Here is a 21,607-nt window from a genome sequence, read left to right on the forward strand (position 1 = left end):
CCAACAAACCTCTGTGATAGTAATTTATTGCGAATATTACGAGTTTTTATTTAGTTTTCTATTTTAAATTTAGTATTGAAGGTGTGTAGAAGCCATTTATGGTGCATTGCTGTGTAAAAGTTGTAGCGAACGCAAATTATGAAACATAACCGTTCATACGTGAGTATTATTTCTTTTTTTGTTTTGTCTCTTTCGGGTATACGCGTCTGACAAGTCTCTTGATTCTTAGTCTCAGATCTAGATGCTGTTAACGAATAAATGTGAATCCGCCTTAACGCTACGTAATTCATAATTATACAAAGTCAAGGTACTTTTGTCTACCTGACCTTGTAACATGACATCATCTGAACACCTTGTGAGATGACGTCTAATATTGACTCACGGGCGGACCAAAGCGATCATCTGTGCATTTAGTTTAAGAGGGGTGTATTCGTAATTCATAGTACAAGTGCCGCAAATTGCTAATGCGCGTGGTCGCCATTTTAGTGGCGTCAGCACTAGACTGAAGTTTCGAACTGATGGTATATTTTTATTTCGGCTGACGTCAAAATTACGTCATTTCGATGTTAATGAGACATGGTTCCAGCGCAATAGCAATTTGGGGATTATACCTACGCTTCTAACAAATGTAATTTGGTTCTCATTTGAATATTAACCAATTAAGCTCAATGGAATTTTTGTAGTTAAGTTCTAGGAACTATATTTTTTTAATTTATAGACTAGCGCTTGGCTATCCAGTAGGTATCTTTTGATAAATAAAACGCATAGTTGAAACTATTATAATTTATTGAATATATTTAATGGAAAATTATTATTTTACTTATTTTACTTACTTAATTATTTTATTACTTATTAGTAACGGCGGTTACACACCCATCCGATCCGAGTCCGTGAAAATACGTTCCATTTTTGTTTTGTATGGGAGCTTATGACATATGTCGTCGATAATCGCTGCTATTCTCACGGATGACGGAACTGCAGTGTGTAATCGCCGTAATTCTTAAATAATTAATAATAATTGTCATGTTTAAAAACGTCCGCGCGTTGTCTGACTGTTTCCTTTGGTGCTGGGATCTTCGTGAGCCTAAACATAGAAAATACATGTTTACCTCACATTGGCTAATCTGTGTAAAAGCCAGAAGAAGAACAAAAAAAAACCGGCCAAGTGCGAGTCAGGCTCGCGCAATGAGGGTTCCGTACTACAGTCGTATTTTTTCGACATATTGCACGATAATTCAAAAACTATGATGCATAAAAATAAATAAAAATCTGTTTTAGAATGTACAGGTGAAGACCTTTCATATGATCACTTCGAAAGTTGAAAATACTAATTATTAGTTCATGACCACAATTTAATTTTTTTTGTGTGACCTAACCCTAAATTCACGGTTTTCAGATTTTTCCCCAAATATCAGCTATAAGATCTACCTACCTGCCAAATTTCATGATTCTAGGTCAACGGGAAGTACCCTGTAGGTTTCTTGACAGACAGACAGACAGACAGACAACAATGTGATCAAAGTCAAAGTCAAATGATTTATTCAAAATAGGTAATAAATTACTCTTATTGATTGTCTGGTATAGTGTTAGATTTGTAAGATAATATAGTGGTGATAATTATAACGCAAACTTAAAACTAAAGCTACATCCTATAAGGGTTCCGTTTTTCCCTAAAAAAATACATGTTTTTAATTTGGTATAATTATTTACCAAATTAAAAACATCCGTTCCGTTTCTTTTTCTTATGAAAAAGAAACGGAACGGAATCAATAAACCAATCTATCCGAAATCTATCGATAAGTGAAGCAACGATGTTGTGGACTTTAATAAGAAACGACTACATCCCTTCCAAGTTAGCTCGCTTCCACCCAAGACTGCATCATCAATAAAGTCTTGGACTATAGTAATAAAATCACGGGATTTTTTTGTATAGCTGTACGGAAAGCGAATAATGACGTCACGTATTTTCCCGTAGGTCGGTTTAACCCTAAACGTCATTTAGGGTTCCGTACCTAAAAAAGGAAAAACGGAATTCTTATAGAATCACTTTGTTGTCTGTCTGTCTGTCAAGAAACCTAGAGGGTACTTCCCGTTGACTTAGGATCATGGAATTTGGCAGGGTGGTAGGTCTTATAGCAGACATGCTGGGAAAAATCTAAAAACCGTGAATTTTTGGTTACATCACAAGAAAAAAATTAAAATGAAGTAAGATAACTATATCAAGTGGGGTATCATATGAAAGGGCTTTGCCTGTGCATTCTAAAACAGATTTTTATTTATTTTTATGCATCATAGTTTTCGAATTATCGTGCAAATGTCGAAAAAATACGACTGTAGTACGGAACCCTCTTTGCGCGAGCCTGACTCGCACTTGGTCGGGTTTTTTTAACACGTTAAAATATCTCGGTCGGTGACTCAAAATGGTTAACGCCCACTGAATTTTTTTGGCCCTATCATTTGTATGGGATTACATGACAGAGAGAGCGCTATACTAACTTCGCGGATAGGGTATAGTAGCACTTACCTTGATAACAATGGAGGTGCGGGGCCCCGTATGCCACAGCTCGCCCTGCTCGTCCACGAACGCGGCCTCCACTGCCACCGTATACAAGCCGGGAGCAGACACGCTCACTAGCTGCTGTGCGGAGAAGAAATCCCGCAGCGGCGCTACGGTCTGCACGGCGGTCAGAGACGGCGGTATGTTGGTTAACTCTACCGTCTGGAAGGGATTATCTTCTATATATATAAAATTTTTACAAAAAAAATAAAAACCGACTTCGATACACAAACACTAAAAATTGAAAAATAATTTAATTTATTACCGAATATCTTATGTATACAAGAGTTAATAAAGTTCCATAATAATACTTTTTGGTGCCGGTGCCAATTAGCTTTAGCTGCGCGAATCGTCTAGACTTCATATTTTTATGAGACTCCACAATGGCACCTCATTGGCACCGACCCCAAAAAATTACGTACTATTACACTGATCGCGAGCAATTTACTCTTATCCGTTGAGGAGTTCCAGTATCTATCTTCGAAGATGATCATCATCATCATCATCATCATCATCAGATCTTCACCAAATTTAAATGGGACCAACTTTGAAGTATACCCTTTCAAACAAAAAAAGAATTTTCAAAATCGGTCCAGGCGTCTTCGAGTAATCGGGGAACATACATAAAAAAAAAAAAAAAAGATTCCGACGAATTGAGAACCTCCTCCTTTTTTTGAAGTCGGTTAAAAAGGAAAAGGTGACTGACTGACTGACTGACTGATCTATCAACGCACAGCTCAAACTACTGGACGGATCGGGCTGAAATTTGGCATGCAGACAGCTATTATGACGTAGGCATCCGCTAAGAAAGGATTTTTGAAAATTCAACTCCTAAGGGGGTGAAATAGGGATTTGAAATTTTGTAGTCCACGTGGACGAAGTCGCGAGCATAAGCTAGTAAAAACTATGAGAGTAGAAGTAGAGAGATTTTTTTAAATCAAATCCTACCTATAAATTTTAAGTATGGGGTATCCTTGCCATCTGTTACAATGCCTCTGTTAGGCGGTACAAAGTTCGCCGGGTCAGTTAGTACATAATATAAATGTGAACCATAAATACAATAAAACTTAAAGCTAGCCTTATCTAATTACTATATAAATCATGACCGCGTGGAATGGTGCCAAGAATACTGGCTGCATTTCCGCGCTGGACAGCCAGGCTGATCCGTTGCGCAAAAAATGAGCCAGCCCTTCTGTCACCAGTTGAGGCTATTAATCGCGGTGAAATGTCTCGTAAATTTTTTTTAGCACTAAGACTCCATGGCCCCAGGGTATCCACGGCAAACGGCACAAAAATGTAACTCTCTATAAGAGAGGCATACTTGCGCCGCTTGCCGTTAATATCTTGTAGATATACATAACATAAATGTGAACCATACAATATTTTGTAATACATAGTGTAAATGTGAGATATATAATCTTGTATGTTTTATTGCCACACTATATGTACCTTTTCGTTGGTGCGCGGGTGAGGAGTGGCGGTGACAGTAATTTGAACACCTTTCACTTGACGTTTTGGCTTCCGTTTGCTGAAATAAAATATTGCTTATTTTTGATATGAATATTTTTTTTTATTTTTTATTTTTATTGAATGGTTTACTAGCGATTTTAACATAAAACTTACTAACTTTAATAAATACATATGTTTTTCTATCATGCACAACTATGTTAAATCATTTAAAAGTAGGTAAACACTGCATGCAAATTCCGTACAGATATCAGAGTTACAAAGGGGATAACAATTTAAGTAGGTAAAGATTCCATTCAGTATGTCTGTAGGTATGGTTAAAAAGTAAACAGTAGGTAAACGTTCTACTGTAAAATTAATAAATATGTTAAAAAAACTAAATTAACTACTAGGTATAATATAATGTTACAATTTTTTTTTTAACGTTTATACTTAATTACTATTTTCTTATATTCTACACATTCTAAGTTCTAACACACTCTTATTTCTAAAATTAATTTCTATTTCATTATACTTTCACTTTATAAAGGTAGTTTAGATACAAAAAATATATTTTGAAATGAGACTAAAAAAATATAACACAAATGAATACTTATTTTTAAGCGTCAAATTATTGTTGGAACAATTGGGATTCTGTACTTTCCTACTGAGACAGAGTACATTACCTCTCCGGTGGCGGCAGTATGACCCCTTCGAGCTTGAGGGCTAGTCGATGAGTCAGCGGTAGCGTGGCGGCGTGGTCCGCGGGGGGCGGGCGGTGGGCGGGGCTCAGAGACACGCGGCAAAGCGCGCCGCTGCATCCGCCGCTGCACACGTCGCGCGGCCAACACGTGCCGACTGATAACGCCCGCACGGCCGCTAGAACTGCCTCCGCGTGCTGAAAGCAAACAAAAACGTTTCATTTCCCACTAAAAATTGTATTATACATATCTCACACCCGGCTTAAGGTTTGTACGCACCTGAGCGGCGCGGCGCGTCGCTTCAGTCCGACTGCAGAACGCGTAACCTCAGGCCGCTCAACGGAACCTACCGCACTACAACTTCAGTACGCGGCAGCTCGCGTCACTTTTATACCCGTTCGCGTACGAGCGCGAAGCGCCGTGCTGCGCCGCTGGGTATGTCGCACTAGCGTCACTGCACTGCGCGTCGCTTCGCTGCGCTTCAAAATATTCTCTGCAGCCGTGCCGCGCGGCAGCGCGCGGTGAAGCGCTGTGCAGCGCCGCTCTAGTGCGATATGCGCCATACAAAATGATAGAAATGATATTTTGACGCTCTGTGCCGCGACGTGCAGCTCGCTGAAGCGCCGCGCCGCGCCGCGCAGGTGCGTACAAACCTTTAGCGTGTTTAGTCGACGTTAGCCCAACTAGTATCGAACCCAACCGGGGTCCTTTTTTACAGGATCTCAACCGCGACGCGTGCACGAATTGAGTCTCTGTGAAAAAGAATCCCGGATGGGATCGAAACTAGTCGGGCTAGCGTCGACTCAACACGTGAGTAAAGCCGGGTGTGAGATATGTATAATGGAAATCACTCACGATTGTTTAAACGCTAAAAATTGTATTAAGTATTAAATTCTGAGGATCACACTATGATTGTTGTACTCTGGCCAACATTCATGAATAATATTCATCATATTTAATGGCAAAATTATTATGCAAAATTTTGCGACTTTTGAAATCTTTTTATTTAAAAACTATTATAGTTATTTATGCCACTGTTGTATAAAGAGGGGCATTAAAACACGAAACTCGGCTTCGCCTCGTGTGATAATAGTACGACTTGAGTGTTTTAATACCTAATTATCTATGAAAAAGAGACAGCGCTATACTGCTGGCATAAATCTGTCTCGTTATGCCAGCAATATAGCGTTGTCTCTTTTTCACAGGAGTGTTATAATGAAATTCAGTACAACATTATAACACTAGTTTGGATGCTTTAATGGTTATTAAGATATTGGGTGTTTTAATGTTGGCAATAAGCTGTTTCAGAATCTTTTATAGAGGATTTAAAGCATGGGTGTAGATAAATAAAATAATGGCACCGATTCTAAGCACAACCTAATTTTAGAGTATTCGCACCCTCTTCTTACTATTGTAATATGAAAGGGACAGAAGCAGTTTGACATTTCTAAATTTAATTTTTAGATGGTAAAACCCGTGAGTTTAGCACGCAGTCGCGAACCTACTGTTTAAATTTGTATTGTGCACTAAAATTTTGAGTCTTTAAATGTGAAAGTCATGTTCCGTTCCTTTTTTAGCATTGTTAAAAAGAAAAGGATGCAGATACTCTAAATTTAGTTTAAAGTAAGACAAAGGAATCGGTGCCATAAACACATTAACACAAAATAATAACAACATTTTAATATGCCATTTAGGTCTTTACCCTCTAACAACTCATATGAAATAGAAACATAATTACTTAACACAAGGCCTGCACGTTTGCTTTTTATTAATAAAAAAAACAACTTACTCTATGCGTGATCCCCGGACTCGTAGTAGGGTTGTCAAACAGCTTGGCAGAGATCTTCGCGAGCGATATAGACGGCGCCAAGGCTATGGTCTCCTCTAGACTGGACGCCTTTATCTCTTTGCTGACCAACTCCGGTCGCTCCTGCTGGCTGGAGGTTATCCTGTCCAGAAACTGGGCTAGCGAAGCGTAGGTGTGTTGCGAACTGGTCGGTAGGTCAAGGTTAATAAAATAAATACTCCGTATGTATTAACACTGTTGCACCAAATAAAGTATAGTTTTAGTAATGTATGAATATATATATAGTATAGTATAAATATAGTATAGTATATAATATAATATAATATAATATAGTATGAATGAGGTCGATGAACTTTGTCAGCCCTAGCACAGACTACGGTCTATTTGGGCTGCAAACTGCCAACACCAGTCGCGGCTTTTTGTCTAGTGCTTTGGTCTGGAAGTGTGGTGTGAATTATTCGCTTTTTTTGTCTAAATAAAAAAAATAAAAAATAAAAAATAAAAAAAAATCAATTAACTCTCTGCATATTATAAAAGCTGTGTGGCGGCTGTGTGTGGAAGCTGCGATAGCCTAGTGGTTAGGACGTCCGCCTTCTAATAGGAGGTCGGGGGTTCGATCCCGGGCACGCCACCTCTAACTTTTCATGAGTTATGTGCGTTTTTATTAATTAAATATCACTTGCTTTAACGGTGAAGGAAAACATCGTGAGGAAACCTGCACGCCTAAGAGTTCTCCATAATGTTCTCAAAGGTGTGTGAAGTCTACCAATTCGCACTTGGCCAGCGTGACTATGGCCAAAACCCTTCTCACTCTGAAGGAGACCCGTGCTCTGTAGTGAGCCGGTGATGGGTTGATCATGATGATGATGATGATGATAATATTATAAAACAGCTGGGCAGCATTTGGAAAATTGCGTCAAGTCATCAATTCGTCGATACCCCAAAGCCTAAAGACGAAAGTCTTTAATGAGTGTGTCCTACCTGTGATGACGTATGGCGCTGAGACCTTCATCTGTAGCTACTAGATTCTACATCCATGATTTTATGGCATAAATTTGTTCTTATTAAATTTTTTTTTTACTTCTCATGCTCATAAAGACGACTATGATTTTAGTGGCATTTTATAATTGACTTAAATATATGCCCTCGTCTTCGGCTCGGGTAGATAAACGTATCGGACAAAATAGCTTGTTTTATGCCCTTGTTGTACAATGGCATTTTGTTAGACGTATGTACATGAAATTCTTTCATTCTTCTTCAGCCACTTTCGTCATTCTTATATGATGCAGGAGGGGAAAATGTGTGTGGCAGCTGGTAACTGGAGTGTATTAGCAAAGGATACACGCTGAGCTGTCGCAGCGTGGAGGGGTCGGCGTGGAAGGCGGTGCGCGCGATGGCGGCGTAGCGCTGCGCCACGCCGGCCAGCGCGCGCGACGCACGCCGCAGCGCGCCCGCGCACGCACCCGCCTTGGCCGCGGGGTCGCGCGCCGCCTACACACACACAAAACTGTTCCCTGAGGGCGTTTGTGCACTCATTCGTATTGGATTCCTTTTCGTAAAAATACGATTCGAAGTACATGTAAAATGTACATAAATGCTTGGGCACTCATTTGAATCGTATTTTGTCAGATCCGTATAAATACGAACCAAATTAGTGCACAAGCGTACGTACATTTTGTATGACATCCACTAAAGATGGGCGTTATTGGCTATTTATGGCAACGGTTAATCAACAGTTATTTAGTTTCAATACCGATATTGATAACTGTTGCCGAATATCGGTATCAGAGTTGTGTTTCAACTAATTTAATATGCGCAACGCGCAGCGGTTTCCGTAGTAGTAACTAAGCTAGCTGCCGTATCAATACCGTCTGTATAGCTAGCGCGCGCATATTCACTAAAATAAAACCAATTTTACTTTCATGAATATCGTGAAGTAATCACAACCTTAAGTTCATAGCAGCAAAGTTTAATTTGATCATTGACATAGGTCAAACTATAGTGGACGCCTGCAAGAATAGTTTGCCACAGTCCAGTTAACCAAAAACATTTCACGAAGATTGATAAACCAAAGCGGACCTTATCTCTATTACTCTAAGGCTAACTGTATTAAGATTGAGAGATCAAAGTGTAATGGACAAGTACTTGTACAGTTAAGCCTTAGCGTAATAGAGATAAGGTCGGCTTTGGTTTACCAAGTTCTTAGTTACTAAGCCGGTAGCCAATAACCGCTCCTTCTCAGCTTTCAGTGAAAGAAAGAAAGAGAAGGCATAATTATTGCGTTTCTAGTTACCAAAAACCAAACAATGCATTGTCAGTTGCCAGTTGGCAGTGTTGCGTTGTCAGGTGGTTCGTCATAGATGATAACTGATAATCGTTGTTAGCTACGACAATAACGCTATGGTACGCTATAGGCGCGGCAGCGGTTTTCAGTTAAGTTAAGCTATAGCGGACACATGTCTAACATCCACTACGAATCTTATTTTTAAGAAAACAAATCGAATGCGAATGAATGCACAAACACCCTCCTTCATTTTATCATTTCTTTCATACAGGAAGTAATTAACACTTAGCAAAAACTTAGCACTATTATTATATTACATTAACAACTATTTGCTTTATACTTCTGGTTTTAGTTAAATAAATAAATAAATAAAACGTTTATTTTTCAATCATCTAGATTACACACATACATTGATTTGATCTTGAACAAATTTGCGTGTTTGTTGACATATACAATACTAGCTTATGCTCGCGACTTGGTCCGCGTGGACTACAAAATTTCAAAACACTATTTCACCCCCTTAGGAGTTGAATTATCAAAAATCCTTTCTTAGCAGATGCCTACGTCATAATAGCTATCTGCATGCCAAATTTCAGCCCGATCCGTCCAGTAGTTTGAGCTGTGCGTTGATAGATCAGTCAGTCAGTCAGTCAGTCAGTCAGTCACCTTTTCCTTTTATATATATTATTAAAAATGGTACAAGATCAAGAACTGGCTATCCTAGCCAGTTCTTGATCTTGTACCAGTTATTTAGTATTTTTTAAACCCGCGATGTACAGCGTACAAAACTTGGGGCTAATGCCCTGCATACAAGACCAAGACCCCCAGCTGCACGCAGTGGCGTGCACAGGGTTTGAGGCCAGTGTAGGCATTAGTTGGTAGGAACCTGTTTACTGGCAGGCTATAATGAAAAATAAGCATTAAGCTATTACAACTGGGGTAAGCAGTGCATTTATGCCTCTATGACCTGCACGCCACTGGCTGCACGGTACCTGTGCGTGCGCTAGCGCGATCGCGGGCGGGGGCTGCGTGCACAGCGCGCGCGCCGCGGCCGCCGTGCTGGCGAGCGCGGCGAGCGCCTGCGCGCGCGCGGCGGCCCAGGCCGGCGCGAGGGGCGAGCACGCGGCGCAGCCACTGCACCCGCTGGAGCAGCTGCCCCCGCTGCTCACGCCGCCGTCGCTGAACGACTCCCAGCCCGCGCTCGCCTCCTCCAGCCCCGATATGCCTGACAATCAACACAAATACAGGATTTGATTGGAATTATTTTCAACACATTTTCTTGTCTCATTACACATCCCACAAGAAAAAACAGTAATGTTTAGGCTCGCAGGAGGTGGATGGAAGAAAACTAGTCGGCGATAATATCCTTATAATAATTATATTCAAAGTTACATTTAAATGAAAAGACTAAAAACTAGTGCTTATCTCTAAGGATGAGAATATTCTAACTTAATATTACGATTCCCACATCGCGCGGGTTCTGGTATTACGCCGCGTCAGCTATACGGGTCGTATTCGTACGTGGGAATGGGAATGCATGTTGCGCTGGCTCACTATGTATCAGCCGCTGGCTTCGCCTGCGTAACAAAACTATAAATATTTTTTATAATTTTTTAGTGTTTACCTACGCTTCAAGGAAATTACTAAATAATTTTAAATACATATCAAAAATTGCGTAACCGGCAGGAATCTAACCTGCATCTTCTGGGTTCGAGCCCGATGCCTTGCCCACTCGGCCACGGTCTCGCTTACAGAAGATCAGAAGGCCAGAAGATGCAGGTCCGATTCCTGCCGGTTACGCAATTTTTGATATGTATTTAAAATTATTTATAAATATTTTATCGGTAAATATCAATTGCACCACATCGCTATTAAAGAGCCGTACAAAACAGCCAACACGCGAAACGCCGTATTGGTCTCCAGGATTAAAACTATCTGAGTCTGAAATAGATAGACAGATAGATAGATAGAAATACTTTATTGCACACAAAACATGAGATAAACAGGAAAAAAACAAAAAAACTAAAAATAATTGTATGCAATAATGTCTTATAGGCTAGTTCGGACTATATTAGTATTTTAGTCTGAACACCAAAACTGTAATCTTCTCAACTAAAATTATGGTGTTCAGAGTTCAGACATGTGTATAAGTCCAGCAAATTGCTAAAGCGCGTGGGCGCCATTTTAGTGATGTCAGCACTATACTGAAATTTCGAGCTGATGGCATATTTTTAATTCGGCTGACGTTAAAATGACAGCATTTCGATGTTAATGAGACATGGTTCCAGCGCAATAGCAGTTTGCGGGTCTTATAGTTACTAAATTACTCTCTACTCGACTAAAATACTAATGAAACTAACTAAAAAATATGCTCCTGAAAAAAGCATATTACACAATTCAATTGTTGATTATCTAAATGATAAAAGAGCGTGGATTTGACCTGCAGCTCGTTCCAGCAACGCACAACACTGCAAATACTATTTTATACATGGCATAATCTTGTATATCAAATATTTGAAAAGAGCAACCGACGAGTTTCTTGCTGGTTCTTCTCGGTAAGAAGGGGATTCCGAACCAGTAGTAGATGCATCCGACTATTCGAAAGCACTTGTGAAAGTTTACTTGAATAAAAAAGATTTTTATTTTTATTTTATTTTAATGTAGTCCGAACTAGACTTATAAAAATTTTTTTTACAAAAAAAATAAAAACCGACTTCGTTACATAAACACTAAAAATTGAAAAATAATTTAATTTATTACCGAATATATTATGTATACAAGAGTTATTATAGTTCCATAATAATACTTTTTGGTGCCGGTGCCAATTAGCTTTAGCTGCGCGAATCGTCTAGACTTCATATTTTTATGAGACTCCACAATGGCACCTCATTCACCTCAATAAATTAAATTATTTTTCAATTTTTAGTGTTTATGTAACGAAGTCGGTTTTTATTTTTTTTGTAAAAAATTTTTATTTCACAATTTTTAGTGGCCCCATGGAATTATGCTATGACTGGTTAAAAATCTACTGTTTACTAAGCTATTACACTGATCGCGAGCAATTTACTCTTATCCGTTGAGGAGTTCCAGTATCTATCTTCGAAGATGTTCATCAGATCTTCACCAAATTGAAATGGGACCAACTTTGAAGTATACCCTTTCAAACAAAAAAAGAATTTTTAAAATCGGTCCAGGCGTTTTTGAGTAATCGGGGAACATACATTAAAAAAAAAAAAAAAAAAAAGATTCCGACGAATTGAGAACCTCCTCCTTTTTTGAAGTCGGTTAAAAAAAGGTTTATAGGTACTAGGTTTATAAAAAAAAAAACTAGCCGTAACAGATGTGTCATGTTGAGGGAGTACTTACCGTCCTCCAGCAACTTGGAGTCGGCAGCGGCAGCTCTGTACAGAGCAGTGATCCAGCGCTGGGCGGACTCGCTGGGAGCTTCTTCGGATAGACGTTTGAGGATGTCTGCTGCTAGACTGTGGTGTCCATACCTGAAAGATCGATTTGTTTAAAGTCTCATGAAAAAATGTGATCATTAATGAAAATAACATTTTACAGAGTGTGTATTTCTATTACCGCGATGACAATCTATAAAAGAAAAAGGTGACTGACTGATCTATCAACGCACAGCTCAAACTACTGGACGGATCGGGCTGAAATTTGGCATGCAAATAGCTATTATGACGTAGGCATCCGCTAAGAAAGGATTTTTGAAAATTCAACCCCTAAGGGGGTGAAATAGGGGTTTGAAATTTGCCCACAGTTCCACAGTTTGCATGTGCGTGGAAAAAAGATCTGGCACAATGGGTTGTCAAGTGCACCAGGCATCCAGGTGGTGAGGGTGGAAGTAAATTCCATAAATGTCCTGTAAAATGTTACCTCAAGCAAGCCCCAGCAACGCGATATCTGGTCCACCCGTCAGCACCCTGGATTATGCATATTAGCATGCTTGCCTAAAAGAACAAGCTGATCAGTACCCTTATTATAAATGCGAAAGTGTGTTTGTTTCTTGGTTTGTCCTACAATCAACGTCGCAACGGTGCAACGGATTGACGTGATTTTTGCATGGGTATAGATAAAGACCTGAAAAGGCTACTTTTAACCCCGGAAAGCCAAAGAGTTCCCACAGGATTTTTAAAAAATCTAATTCCACGCTGACGAAGTCGCATCAGCTAGTATGGTAATAAATTCTACTAATGTCCTATGAAATGTTACCTCAAGCAAGCCCTAGCAACTCGATATCTGGTCCATCCATCAGCACCCTGGATGGCGTCCTTGATCTTCAGTTCCCAGGACCTATTGATTCTGCGCGTGAGAGCGGCGCCGGCTCTCTCTTGCAGCAGCACTGTACATATTAGCACTAGAGTGGTGCCGTCGTAGGACGGCTTTTTGCACGCTTCTCTGGAAATATGTACATACTTGAATTTCTTGGTCTAAAGATGACATTGATATAAAATAGTAGGTATCAGGTAGATGACAGATCACGAACAAAACGACATCGCTCAAGTGGCTAGGTTTTAAAAAAAAAACCGGCCAAGTGCGAGTCAGGCTCGCGCAATGAGAGTTCCGTACTACAGTAGTATTTTTTCGACATTTTGCACGATAATTCAATAACTATGATGCATAAAAATAAATAAAAATCTGTTTTAGAATGTACAGATGAAGACCTTTCATATGATACCCCACTTGACATAGTTATCTTACTTCGAAAATTGAAAATACTAATTATTAGTTCGTGACCATAATTTAATTTTTTTGTGTGATGTAACCACAAATTCACGGTTTTCAGATTTTTCCCCGAATGTCAGCTATAAGACCTACCTACCTGCCAAATTTCACGATTCAAGGTCAACGGGAAGTACGCTGTAGGTTTCTTGACAGACCGACAGACAGACAGACAACAAAGTGATCCTATAAGGGTTCCATTTTTCCTTTTGAGGTACGGAACCCTATAAATGAGAACAAAAATATTTATTCCACAAAAAACTTTACACCTTTGCGTCTTTTAACGAATTTGAAATAAGGTTAAACTATTATGTTTGCTACTATTTTTCAGGCTGGTTTTGAAGCAATTATTAGAAATCCTGTAGATACTAATATTGCTGAGAAAGGGACAAAAAAGCCAACAGCTTTAATGTTCAAAAAAGTTTTTGATGCAGATTTTATGAATGCTGTTTGCTAATTTGGGGTTGCTGATTTCAAATCCATCAGCATACAAGCTGCTGGATAAAATCTATCCAGCAGCTTGTATTTTTAAGAATCAGCTAGCATTTAAAAAAATTACTTCTTTTACGCGTCAGACACGTTCTTTTATCTTTATTTTTTTATTTTATTAAAAAAAAAAAAGAACATTAACCATGTTAAATGACTAATATTCCACTTTTTCCTCTCCAACTAAGCGTGAAGCTTGTGCTAGGAGTAGGTACGACAATAGTGCAACGGGCGGGGTTTGAACCGTCGACCTTTCGGTTTTCAGTCCACTCCTTTACCAGTTGAGCTATTGAGGCTCTTTATGTAAAAGGAAAAGGTGACTGACTGACTGACTGATTTACCAACGCATAGCTCAAACTACTGGACGGATCGGGCTAAAATTTGGCATGCAGATAGCCATTATGGCGTCCGCTAAGAAAGGATTTTTGAAAATTCAACCCCTAAGGGGGTAAAATAGGGATTTGAAATTTGTGTAGTCCACGCGGACGAAGTCGCGAGCATAAGCTAGTAGTAAGACAAAATCATCTAACTTTATGGAATCAAACCAATTCAAAAACAACAAAACACATGCTTCAAGTTTAAAAAAAATGATTAAAGAAGATTCACAAGACCTTGCATGTTGTAACGCTGGTAGTAGATGAGGCAACGCAGGGGCCCCCAGGGCTCCGAGCGCGGCCAGGGCCTCCAACAGCGCCACTTGTCGTTGTCCCCCGGCCCCCATTTGGGCCCCCACCACAGCCGCGGTACGTTGTGCGTACAGATCCGGCTGGGCTGTGCTGAGTTGCACCTGATGATGATGAGATGACGTTTTTAGGTTCTGTACCCAAAAGGTGCCACCAACAGGTATTAGTAAGCCTCCACTATCCGTCCATCTGTCTGTTTGTCAGTGGACTGTATCTCGTGAACCACAATAAGTAGAGTGGAAAATTTTCACAGAATGTGCATTTTCTATTGCCGCTATAACGACAAATAATAATGAGATACCGTTAGAATCTTTACATCATCCCAAGTGACATCGGCTATAAATTTTTTGAAAAAAATTCAATATAGCGGCTGTATAGCGCCATTTTCAATGTGTTTTTTTTCACTTTTTAGTTAGTTTTATGGCAGGGTTCGTCTTTTTAACCGGTTGCGGCGAGCCCAAAAGGAGGAAACTCCGGAAAAGGAGGCCGTGCAAACTGTGGAACCAACTCCCATCGGTGGTGTTCCCACTAGATTACAACATGGGGTTATTCAAGGGGCGGACCAACAGATTCCTAAAAGGCCGGCAACGCATCGGCGGTTCCTATGGTGCTGCAAATGTTCATGGGCGGCGGTAATTACTTATCAGGTGACCCGCCTGCTCGTTATATCTATTAAAAAAAAAAGGAGGGTTATGTGTATCAAAATGGCGAATTTTATGTGCATTAATGTGCGAGCTGAAAAAGATGAAGTACAATTAAACGTAGTCGGTTTTATAAAACTTTTAAATTACGTGTTTAATTTTTTCTACTTACCAAACAGCGCAAAGCAATCCGCAACGGTTTGATATTGTTCTGACCGTTGGGTATACCCGTAGCGACTACCAGTGACTCTAGTGCCAGCATCAGATCTGCGCCTTCCACCGGTAAACTCTCCTCATAACTGCGAATTTTACGTAAATTAGTACATTATAAATAATGTCTCTCCCGACTGTACTCACGTGTTTAGTCAAAGTCAAAGTCAAATGATTAATTCAAAATAGGTAATAAATTACTCTTATTAATGGTCTGGTATGGTGTTAGATTTGTAAGATATAGGCCACGATTCTCTAGTCTCTCTCTAAACTAAATTTAGAGTATCTGCATCCTTTTCTTTTTACTAATGCTAAAAAAGGAACGGAACATGACTTTCACATTTAAAGACTCTAAGTTTTAGTGCACAATACAAATTTAAACAGTAGGTTCGCGAGTGCGTGCTAAAATCACGGGTTTTACCATCTAAAAATGAAATTTAGAAATGTCAAACTGCTTCTGTCCTTTTCATATTACAATAGTAAGAAGAGGGTGCGAATACTCTAAAATTAGGTTGTGCTTAGAATCGGTGCCATAGTGGTGATAATTATAACGCAAACTTAAAACTAAAGCTAACAGTTGTGTGTTGGTGCTCTAACCACCTCCCCCCCCCCCTTCTGATTTATCTTATGTGGTACGTAAGTACGAAAGTCTGTCAGTTTGTCTGAGGAATCTGGGTGTGTTTGTGTGTGTCTATATCAAATATTTGAAAAGAGCAACCGCCGAGTTTCTTGCTGGTTCTTCTCGGTAGGAAAGGCATTCCAAATCAGTGGTAGATGCATCCGACTATTCGAAAGTACTTGTAAAAGTTTATTCGAATAAAAAAGATTTTTATTTTTTTAGTTACCAGTGAACCACAATCCTAGTGAGCACGTCAGCCGCAATGGCGGCTTGCTGCATGTCCACACTTAATGCTGCATCGCTGCAGAACTGCCGCAGCGCACTGGGAGAGGTGCCGATGGGACTGCCCGCTGACGCGCATACGGCAGGACAACGGACGAGGATCTGGGGGTTATTGTTAGAACTTTATACACACCTCATTTATAATTATCTTATCACTAGATGATGCCCGCGACTTTGTCCGCGTGGATTTACGTTTTAAGAAATCCCATGGGAACTCTTTAATTTTCCAGAATTAAAAGTAGCCTATGTCCTTCCCCGGGATGCAAGCTATCTCTATACCAAATTTCATCAAAATCGGTTAAACGGATGGGCCATGAAAAGCTAGCTGACAGACAGACAGACGGAAAGACAGACAGACACACACACAGGATTTATAATATTAGTATGGATATGAATAAAAAAATCAGTTTGGTCAGAATTTGATATGTAGTTAAGTAAGTACATGACATATTTTTATGCAATTTAATAAATTTAAGTTGTTTTTCCTAAAATATAAATAATAAATTTTTTCATGTAATCATAATAATTGGTCAAAATATTGTTGGCTTATATGGCCACTTACCTACATGGGACGCGTGGCGTTGTCATGTCATTTATGATAGTTATTTGTAGCGTATTGCAGTGTGCCGATACATGACTACCCATATCTACATGTATAAAAATGAATTGCAGAATGTGTTGCTACTTGCTGATCGCAAATCTCGAGAACAGCTGAACCGATTTCGCTAATTCTTTTTTATAATATTCCTTGAAGTACGATGATGGTTCTTACGGAGAGAGAAATTTAAAAAATTTGAATCGACTGTTAGGCGGTACGAAGTTCGCCGGGGCAGCTAGTGTATTATTATACAAGCGAATTGGTTTGTCGTTCAATCACACCACATCCCACAACGGACCAACAGATCAGCGAAATCTTTTGCATTTACGAACTTTTTACAGTTAAATACTGGAGAGTAACAAGACTATTTTTATCCTGGAAAGTCAAAGAGCTCGCACAGGATTTCAAAGACCTAAACCAACGTGGACGAAGTCGCGGACATCAGCTGGTCTATTCATATTTTCGCGACCGCGAAATATACAGGGTGTACGCAAAAACGAAAACAGGTGATAGTACTGATCATTACTGATATGATACTATAAAAAAGAACGCAAAAAAATACTTAAAAAATTCCTACATTTTGTAAAAGTTCCACCATATATTGAAACATCTAACTGACGGTAAAGGTCAAAGTTGCGTAACTTGGTCACTCGGAGTCAATGCCGCATCGTAGGCGGGGCCATTGACCCGAGTTTTGCATTGCGAGTTTGAAAAATACTTAATTACTAAAACTATAAAATGAGGCAAATTGTTATTGGTATTGGATTGTGTTTAGGTAGTATAACAAGAACGCTAAGTTTTTGCTAGCGTTCTGGTTACACTATACTGACCTGCATAACCTGCAAGCATAGCATGGTATGTTCTGGATCCTGAGTCGCCGTGGCCGCATGAACCAAATCCCGAATACACTCAGCGGGCCATAGAGCTGCGTGTTCAGCTAACTTCTTCAGCCCTAGTAAAGCCGAGCGGCGGACTACGGAGCGAGCATCATTCATTGCTATACTTAGAAGGAGCTCCACCTTTAACAAAACATAGTTTTTTAGGGTTCTGTACCTCAAAAGGAAAAAGTAACCCTTATACGATCACTTAGTTGTCTGTCTGTCTGTCTGTCTGTCCGTCGTGTCTATCAAGAAAACCTAAAGGGTACTTTCGCGTTGACCTAGAATCATAAAATTTGGTAGGTAGGTAGGTCTTATAGCACAAGTAAAGAAATAAATCCGAAAATCGTGAATTTGTGATCACATAAAAAAAAAAATTTGAATGTGCTCATCTATGGTGTTCATGAAAAAATAATTAGTATTTTCAATTTTATATTGTACAGTTCAATTTTATATCATTTATAATATTAGTAAGATACTAAGTGGGGTTTCATATGAAAGGGTTTTACTTGTACATTCTAAAACAGATTTTTATTTATTTTAAGGCTTAATAGTTTTTGATTTATTGTGCAAAATGACGATAAAATACGATTGTAGTATGGAACCCTCAGTGAGCGAGTCTGACTCGCACTTGGCCGATTATTCAATTGTTTTCCTGCATATAATATGTGTGTGCAATAAAGATTACTAAAAAACAAAAATATTTTTTTGCATTGCAAATATTGCAATTTAATGGCGGTGTTCTGTGTCCAGCTGTTCTGTTTGGTGGCCATTTCGGTTTACCTGATCAGGCACATGCACCACAGTGTCCGCAGCAATAGCAGTGAGAGCAGTGATGGCCGCTCGCACTGAGCTTGATGAAGGAAACCTCTCCAGCAGAGATCTTAGAAGTTTCAAAACTCCTTGCGCTCGAACAGCTAGGAGAAAGTTTTAAAAATATATCAGTTGTTAAAATGACCTAATGGCCAAAATTAATATTCAATTCAATCTATCAATAATAATCTGTCAATAAGTGGAATAGTGACATGGTTCGGCATTGTCATAATCAACTCATCACCGGCTCACTATAGAGCATGGGTCTCCTCTCGAGAGTGAGAAGGCTTTTGGCCATAGTCTACCACGCTGGCCATGTATGGATTGGTAGATTTCACACACCTTTGAGAACATTATGGAGAACTCTCAGGCATGCAGGTTTCCTCACGATGTTTTCCTTCACTGTTAAAGCAAGTGATCTTTAATTAATTAAAACACACTTAACTTTGACAAGTTAGAGGTGCGTGCCCGGGATCGAACCCTCGACCTCCGATTAGAAGGCGGACATCCTAACCACTAGGCTATCACAGCTTAGTGACACGGTTGATTGTCAAAAAAGACAGAGTCTAGATACTCGACATATAAACTCTAGGTAAAATTTGAGCCTCAATAGCTCAACCGGTAAAGGACCACTCTTTTACTGGTTGAGCTAGTGAGGTTTCAGTTTTCAGTCCACACTGAAAACTAAAAGGTTGCCGGATCAAATCCCACCCATTCCTCTATTGTCGTACCTACTCCTAGCACAAGCCTGACGCTTCGCTGGAGAGGAAAGGGGAATATTAGTCATTTAACATGACTAATATTCTTAAAAAAAAAAGTATGCTCTATGAGGCTAAAAACTTCAACACACAGCTCACCTCCCCCATGAACAGTCCTCAAGGCTCTCACGAGCTTGGCTCTCCGCTCAGCGCCGGTGCTCTCACATTCCACCATATCTGACAGCTTGTTGCACATTGCCACTGCAAAGGAGCTGGGAACAAATTAAATACAAACCATTTTTAGACCAAGGACTACAATAAGCGCAATTTCACTGAAAACAAATCTATACTAATACTATAAAGAGATAATGTTTGTCCCCTACAAACAAATCTAATAATCAAAATAAGTAATCTTTGGAACTACTGAACTGATTTTGAAAATTCTTTCACCAGTAAAAGCTACATTACTCCTGCATGACAGGCTATATTTAGAAATCCCTATGAAAATTGAAACATAACATCGAACATGTAACATTTAAAAATTATAATAAGATTAAATTTTATATTTTTGTTATAAAATTTTCAATTATGATATTAAATTAATGTTCTCAAAGGTGTGTGAAGCTTGCCAATCTGCACTTAGCCAGCATGGTGAACTAGGCCAAACTCTTCACATTCTGAGAGGAGACACGCTCAGAAGTGAGCCGTCCATGGCTTGATCATGATGATGATAATGAATGTACTTACTTGGAATGTGCAGCAAATCTAGTAGTGGCATATATCGCAGCGTCCACCTCAACGTTGTCATGGCTCTCCAACCCCCTCCTGATCGCATGATGCACATTTTGCCGCTCAGGTATTATCCCTGCCACCGCACCAAGAGTCCTCAGCGCTAATGCCCTCGCCACAGGATCATTCGAATGTAGAACGCTGAAAACCCTTCTCAGAAACTCGTCGACGTTCAGGATCTTGTCTAAATGCTTCTCACTCTGTTGGCACACGCGTAATACCCACAAACGTAAGAAATTATTCCCCATGCGAAACACATCGGCTAATTTTAAAAATGACGAGTTTATTAGTATAGGGAACGGGTATTTTTCGAATAAACGCGGAAAACGCACTATGGCTTCGCATTGCTCCCCTACTTTGCCCGATCTTAGACCTAAAACAATAGATTTTTTTAGAATATATTGATCAAAAGTCGACAATACAAACGAGGTTATATTTTCATACCTTTATCTAATTCGGTTAAAGCGGAGTTCGCGTCCTGTTCTGGTTCCCCAGAGCTATCATTAAATGTGTTCATTCTAATTCCAATCATTACAAAATTAAAAGAAAAAAAATAGAAATAAAATTATTTGGAATTTGTATTTGTCAACACTGCACTGGTCGGTGACTGCACTACATATACACTGTAGTCTGTGTGCACTACTTCACCGCTTGCCAAATTGACAATTGATTGACATTTAACAATAATTGACATTTTATTTCTCCCAACTCCAAGTGCGTTCGGAAAGCCAAGGCTAAAATGTTACTGTTGTAAAATATTTAATTTTTTTTTTTTTTTTTTTTTTTGTCGTAAAGCACTGTCACCAGTACTTTACTACCATTACAATCTAGCCTATGAAAGAGGCTAATAAGCAATATTATATTAACCTAAACTTATAAACGTACTTATACCTAAGAATCTGTCCATTGACTTAGCTTAGTTTATAGTTAAGATACCTTATTGGAAGACACTTTGTTCTTGTGTTCTTTAAATTGCACTAGCACTATGCTTTCACTTTGTTCGTGTGATCTTTGATTTGCACTAGCACTACACTTTCACTATAACTACACTAGCTCAAAAGGCTTAGTCCTCTTAAGTCTACGTATTAGGTCTGTGTTGTCGAGGAGCTGGATAGCCTCGACGTTAACGTCATGTTCATGGAGCATATAAAATATTTAATGAAAATAAAATATCAAAAAGCAACAATTTATCCTAATATTATGTGATTTAAATCTATTTGAAATTGAAAATTGAACAATAGGTACTTATGTACTAATCTCTAGTGCCATCTAGTGTAAATATAAAAAGTTTTACAAATGAAGTTTAGAGATAGTCGACACTAGATGGAGCTACCAATCTTTTAAAAAAATCTTTCTCTACTTTTCCCTGAAAGTGAATTATTTT

General features: G+C 39.2%; 2 protein-coding genes across 4 annotated transcripts in view; one reads left to right on the forward strand and one right to left on the reverse strand.

Moving 5' to 3' along the window:
* Positions 1–21,607, forward strand: part of LOC117986547 (SCY1-like protein 2) — a 92,080-nt gene that overhangs the window by 34,461 nt on the left and 36,012 nt on the right. The window lies entirely within an intron of this gene.
* On the reverse strand, positions 683–20,878 carry defl (Integrator complex subunit 7). 3 transcript variants are annotated; one of them, XM_069501915.1, is made up of 18 exons: positions 20,859–20,878; positions 20,668–20,815; positions 20,182–20,596; positions 19,594–19,706; positions 18,707–18,840; positions 17,876–18,064; positions 16,392–16,549; positions 15,509–15,635; positions 14,624–14,799; positions 13,017–13,202; positions 12,162–12,292; positions 9,788–10,020; positions 7,854–8,002; positions 6,494–6,695; positions 4,690–4,901; positions 4,007–4,085; positions 2,525–2,719; positions 683–1,084 (listed from the first exon to the last, which is right to left on the reverse strand). In XM_069501915.1, the coding sequence occupies exons 2-18, from the start codon at positions 20,753–20,755 to the stop codon at positions 1,028–1,030; spliced, it is 2,844 nt and encodes a 947-aa protein (XP_069358016.1). In that variant the 5' UTR covers positions 20,756–20,815; positions 20,859–20,878; the 3' UTR covers positions 683–1,027. The 3 variants fall into 3 exon arrangements, with proteins under 3 accessions (XP_069358016.1, XP_034829147.1, XP_069358017.1); XM_034973256.2 differs by lacking the exon at positions 20,859–20,878 and having other exon boundaries at positions 20,668–20,833; XM_069501916.1 differs by lacking the exons at positions 683–1,084; positions 4,007–4,085; positions 20,859–20,878 and having other exon boundaries at positions 2,579–2,719; positions 20,668–20,833.

The sequence above is a fragment of the Maniola hyperantus genome, chromosome 11, assembly GCF_902806685.2.
Source record: "Maniola hyperantus chromosome 11, iAphHyp1.2, whole genome shotgun sequence".
In the NCBI taxonomy this organism is placed as follows: Eukaryota; Metazoa; Arthropoda; class Insecta; order Lepidoptera; family Nymphalidae; genus Maniola; species Maniola hyperantus.

Bases quoted from the DNA above. Each gene is read 5' to 3' on its own strand.
- defl (XM_069501915.1), bottom strand. From the start codon at position 20,755: ATGATTGGAATTAGAATGAACACATTTAATGATAGCTCTGGGGAACCA. The intron at 12,293-13,016 runs GTAACATTTCAT...TCGATCTTTCAG, and splicing joins GTTGCTAGGGCTTGCTTGAG to GTATGGACACCACAGTCTAG. The intron at 4,902-6,493 runs GTAAGTTGTTTT...GTTTGCTTTCAG, and splicing joins GTCCGGGGATCACGCATAGA to CACGCGGAGGCAGTTCTAGC.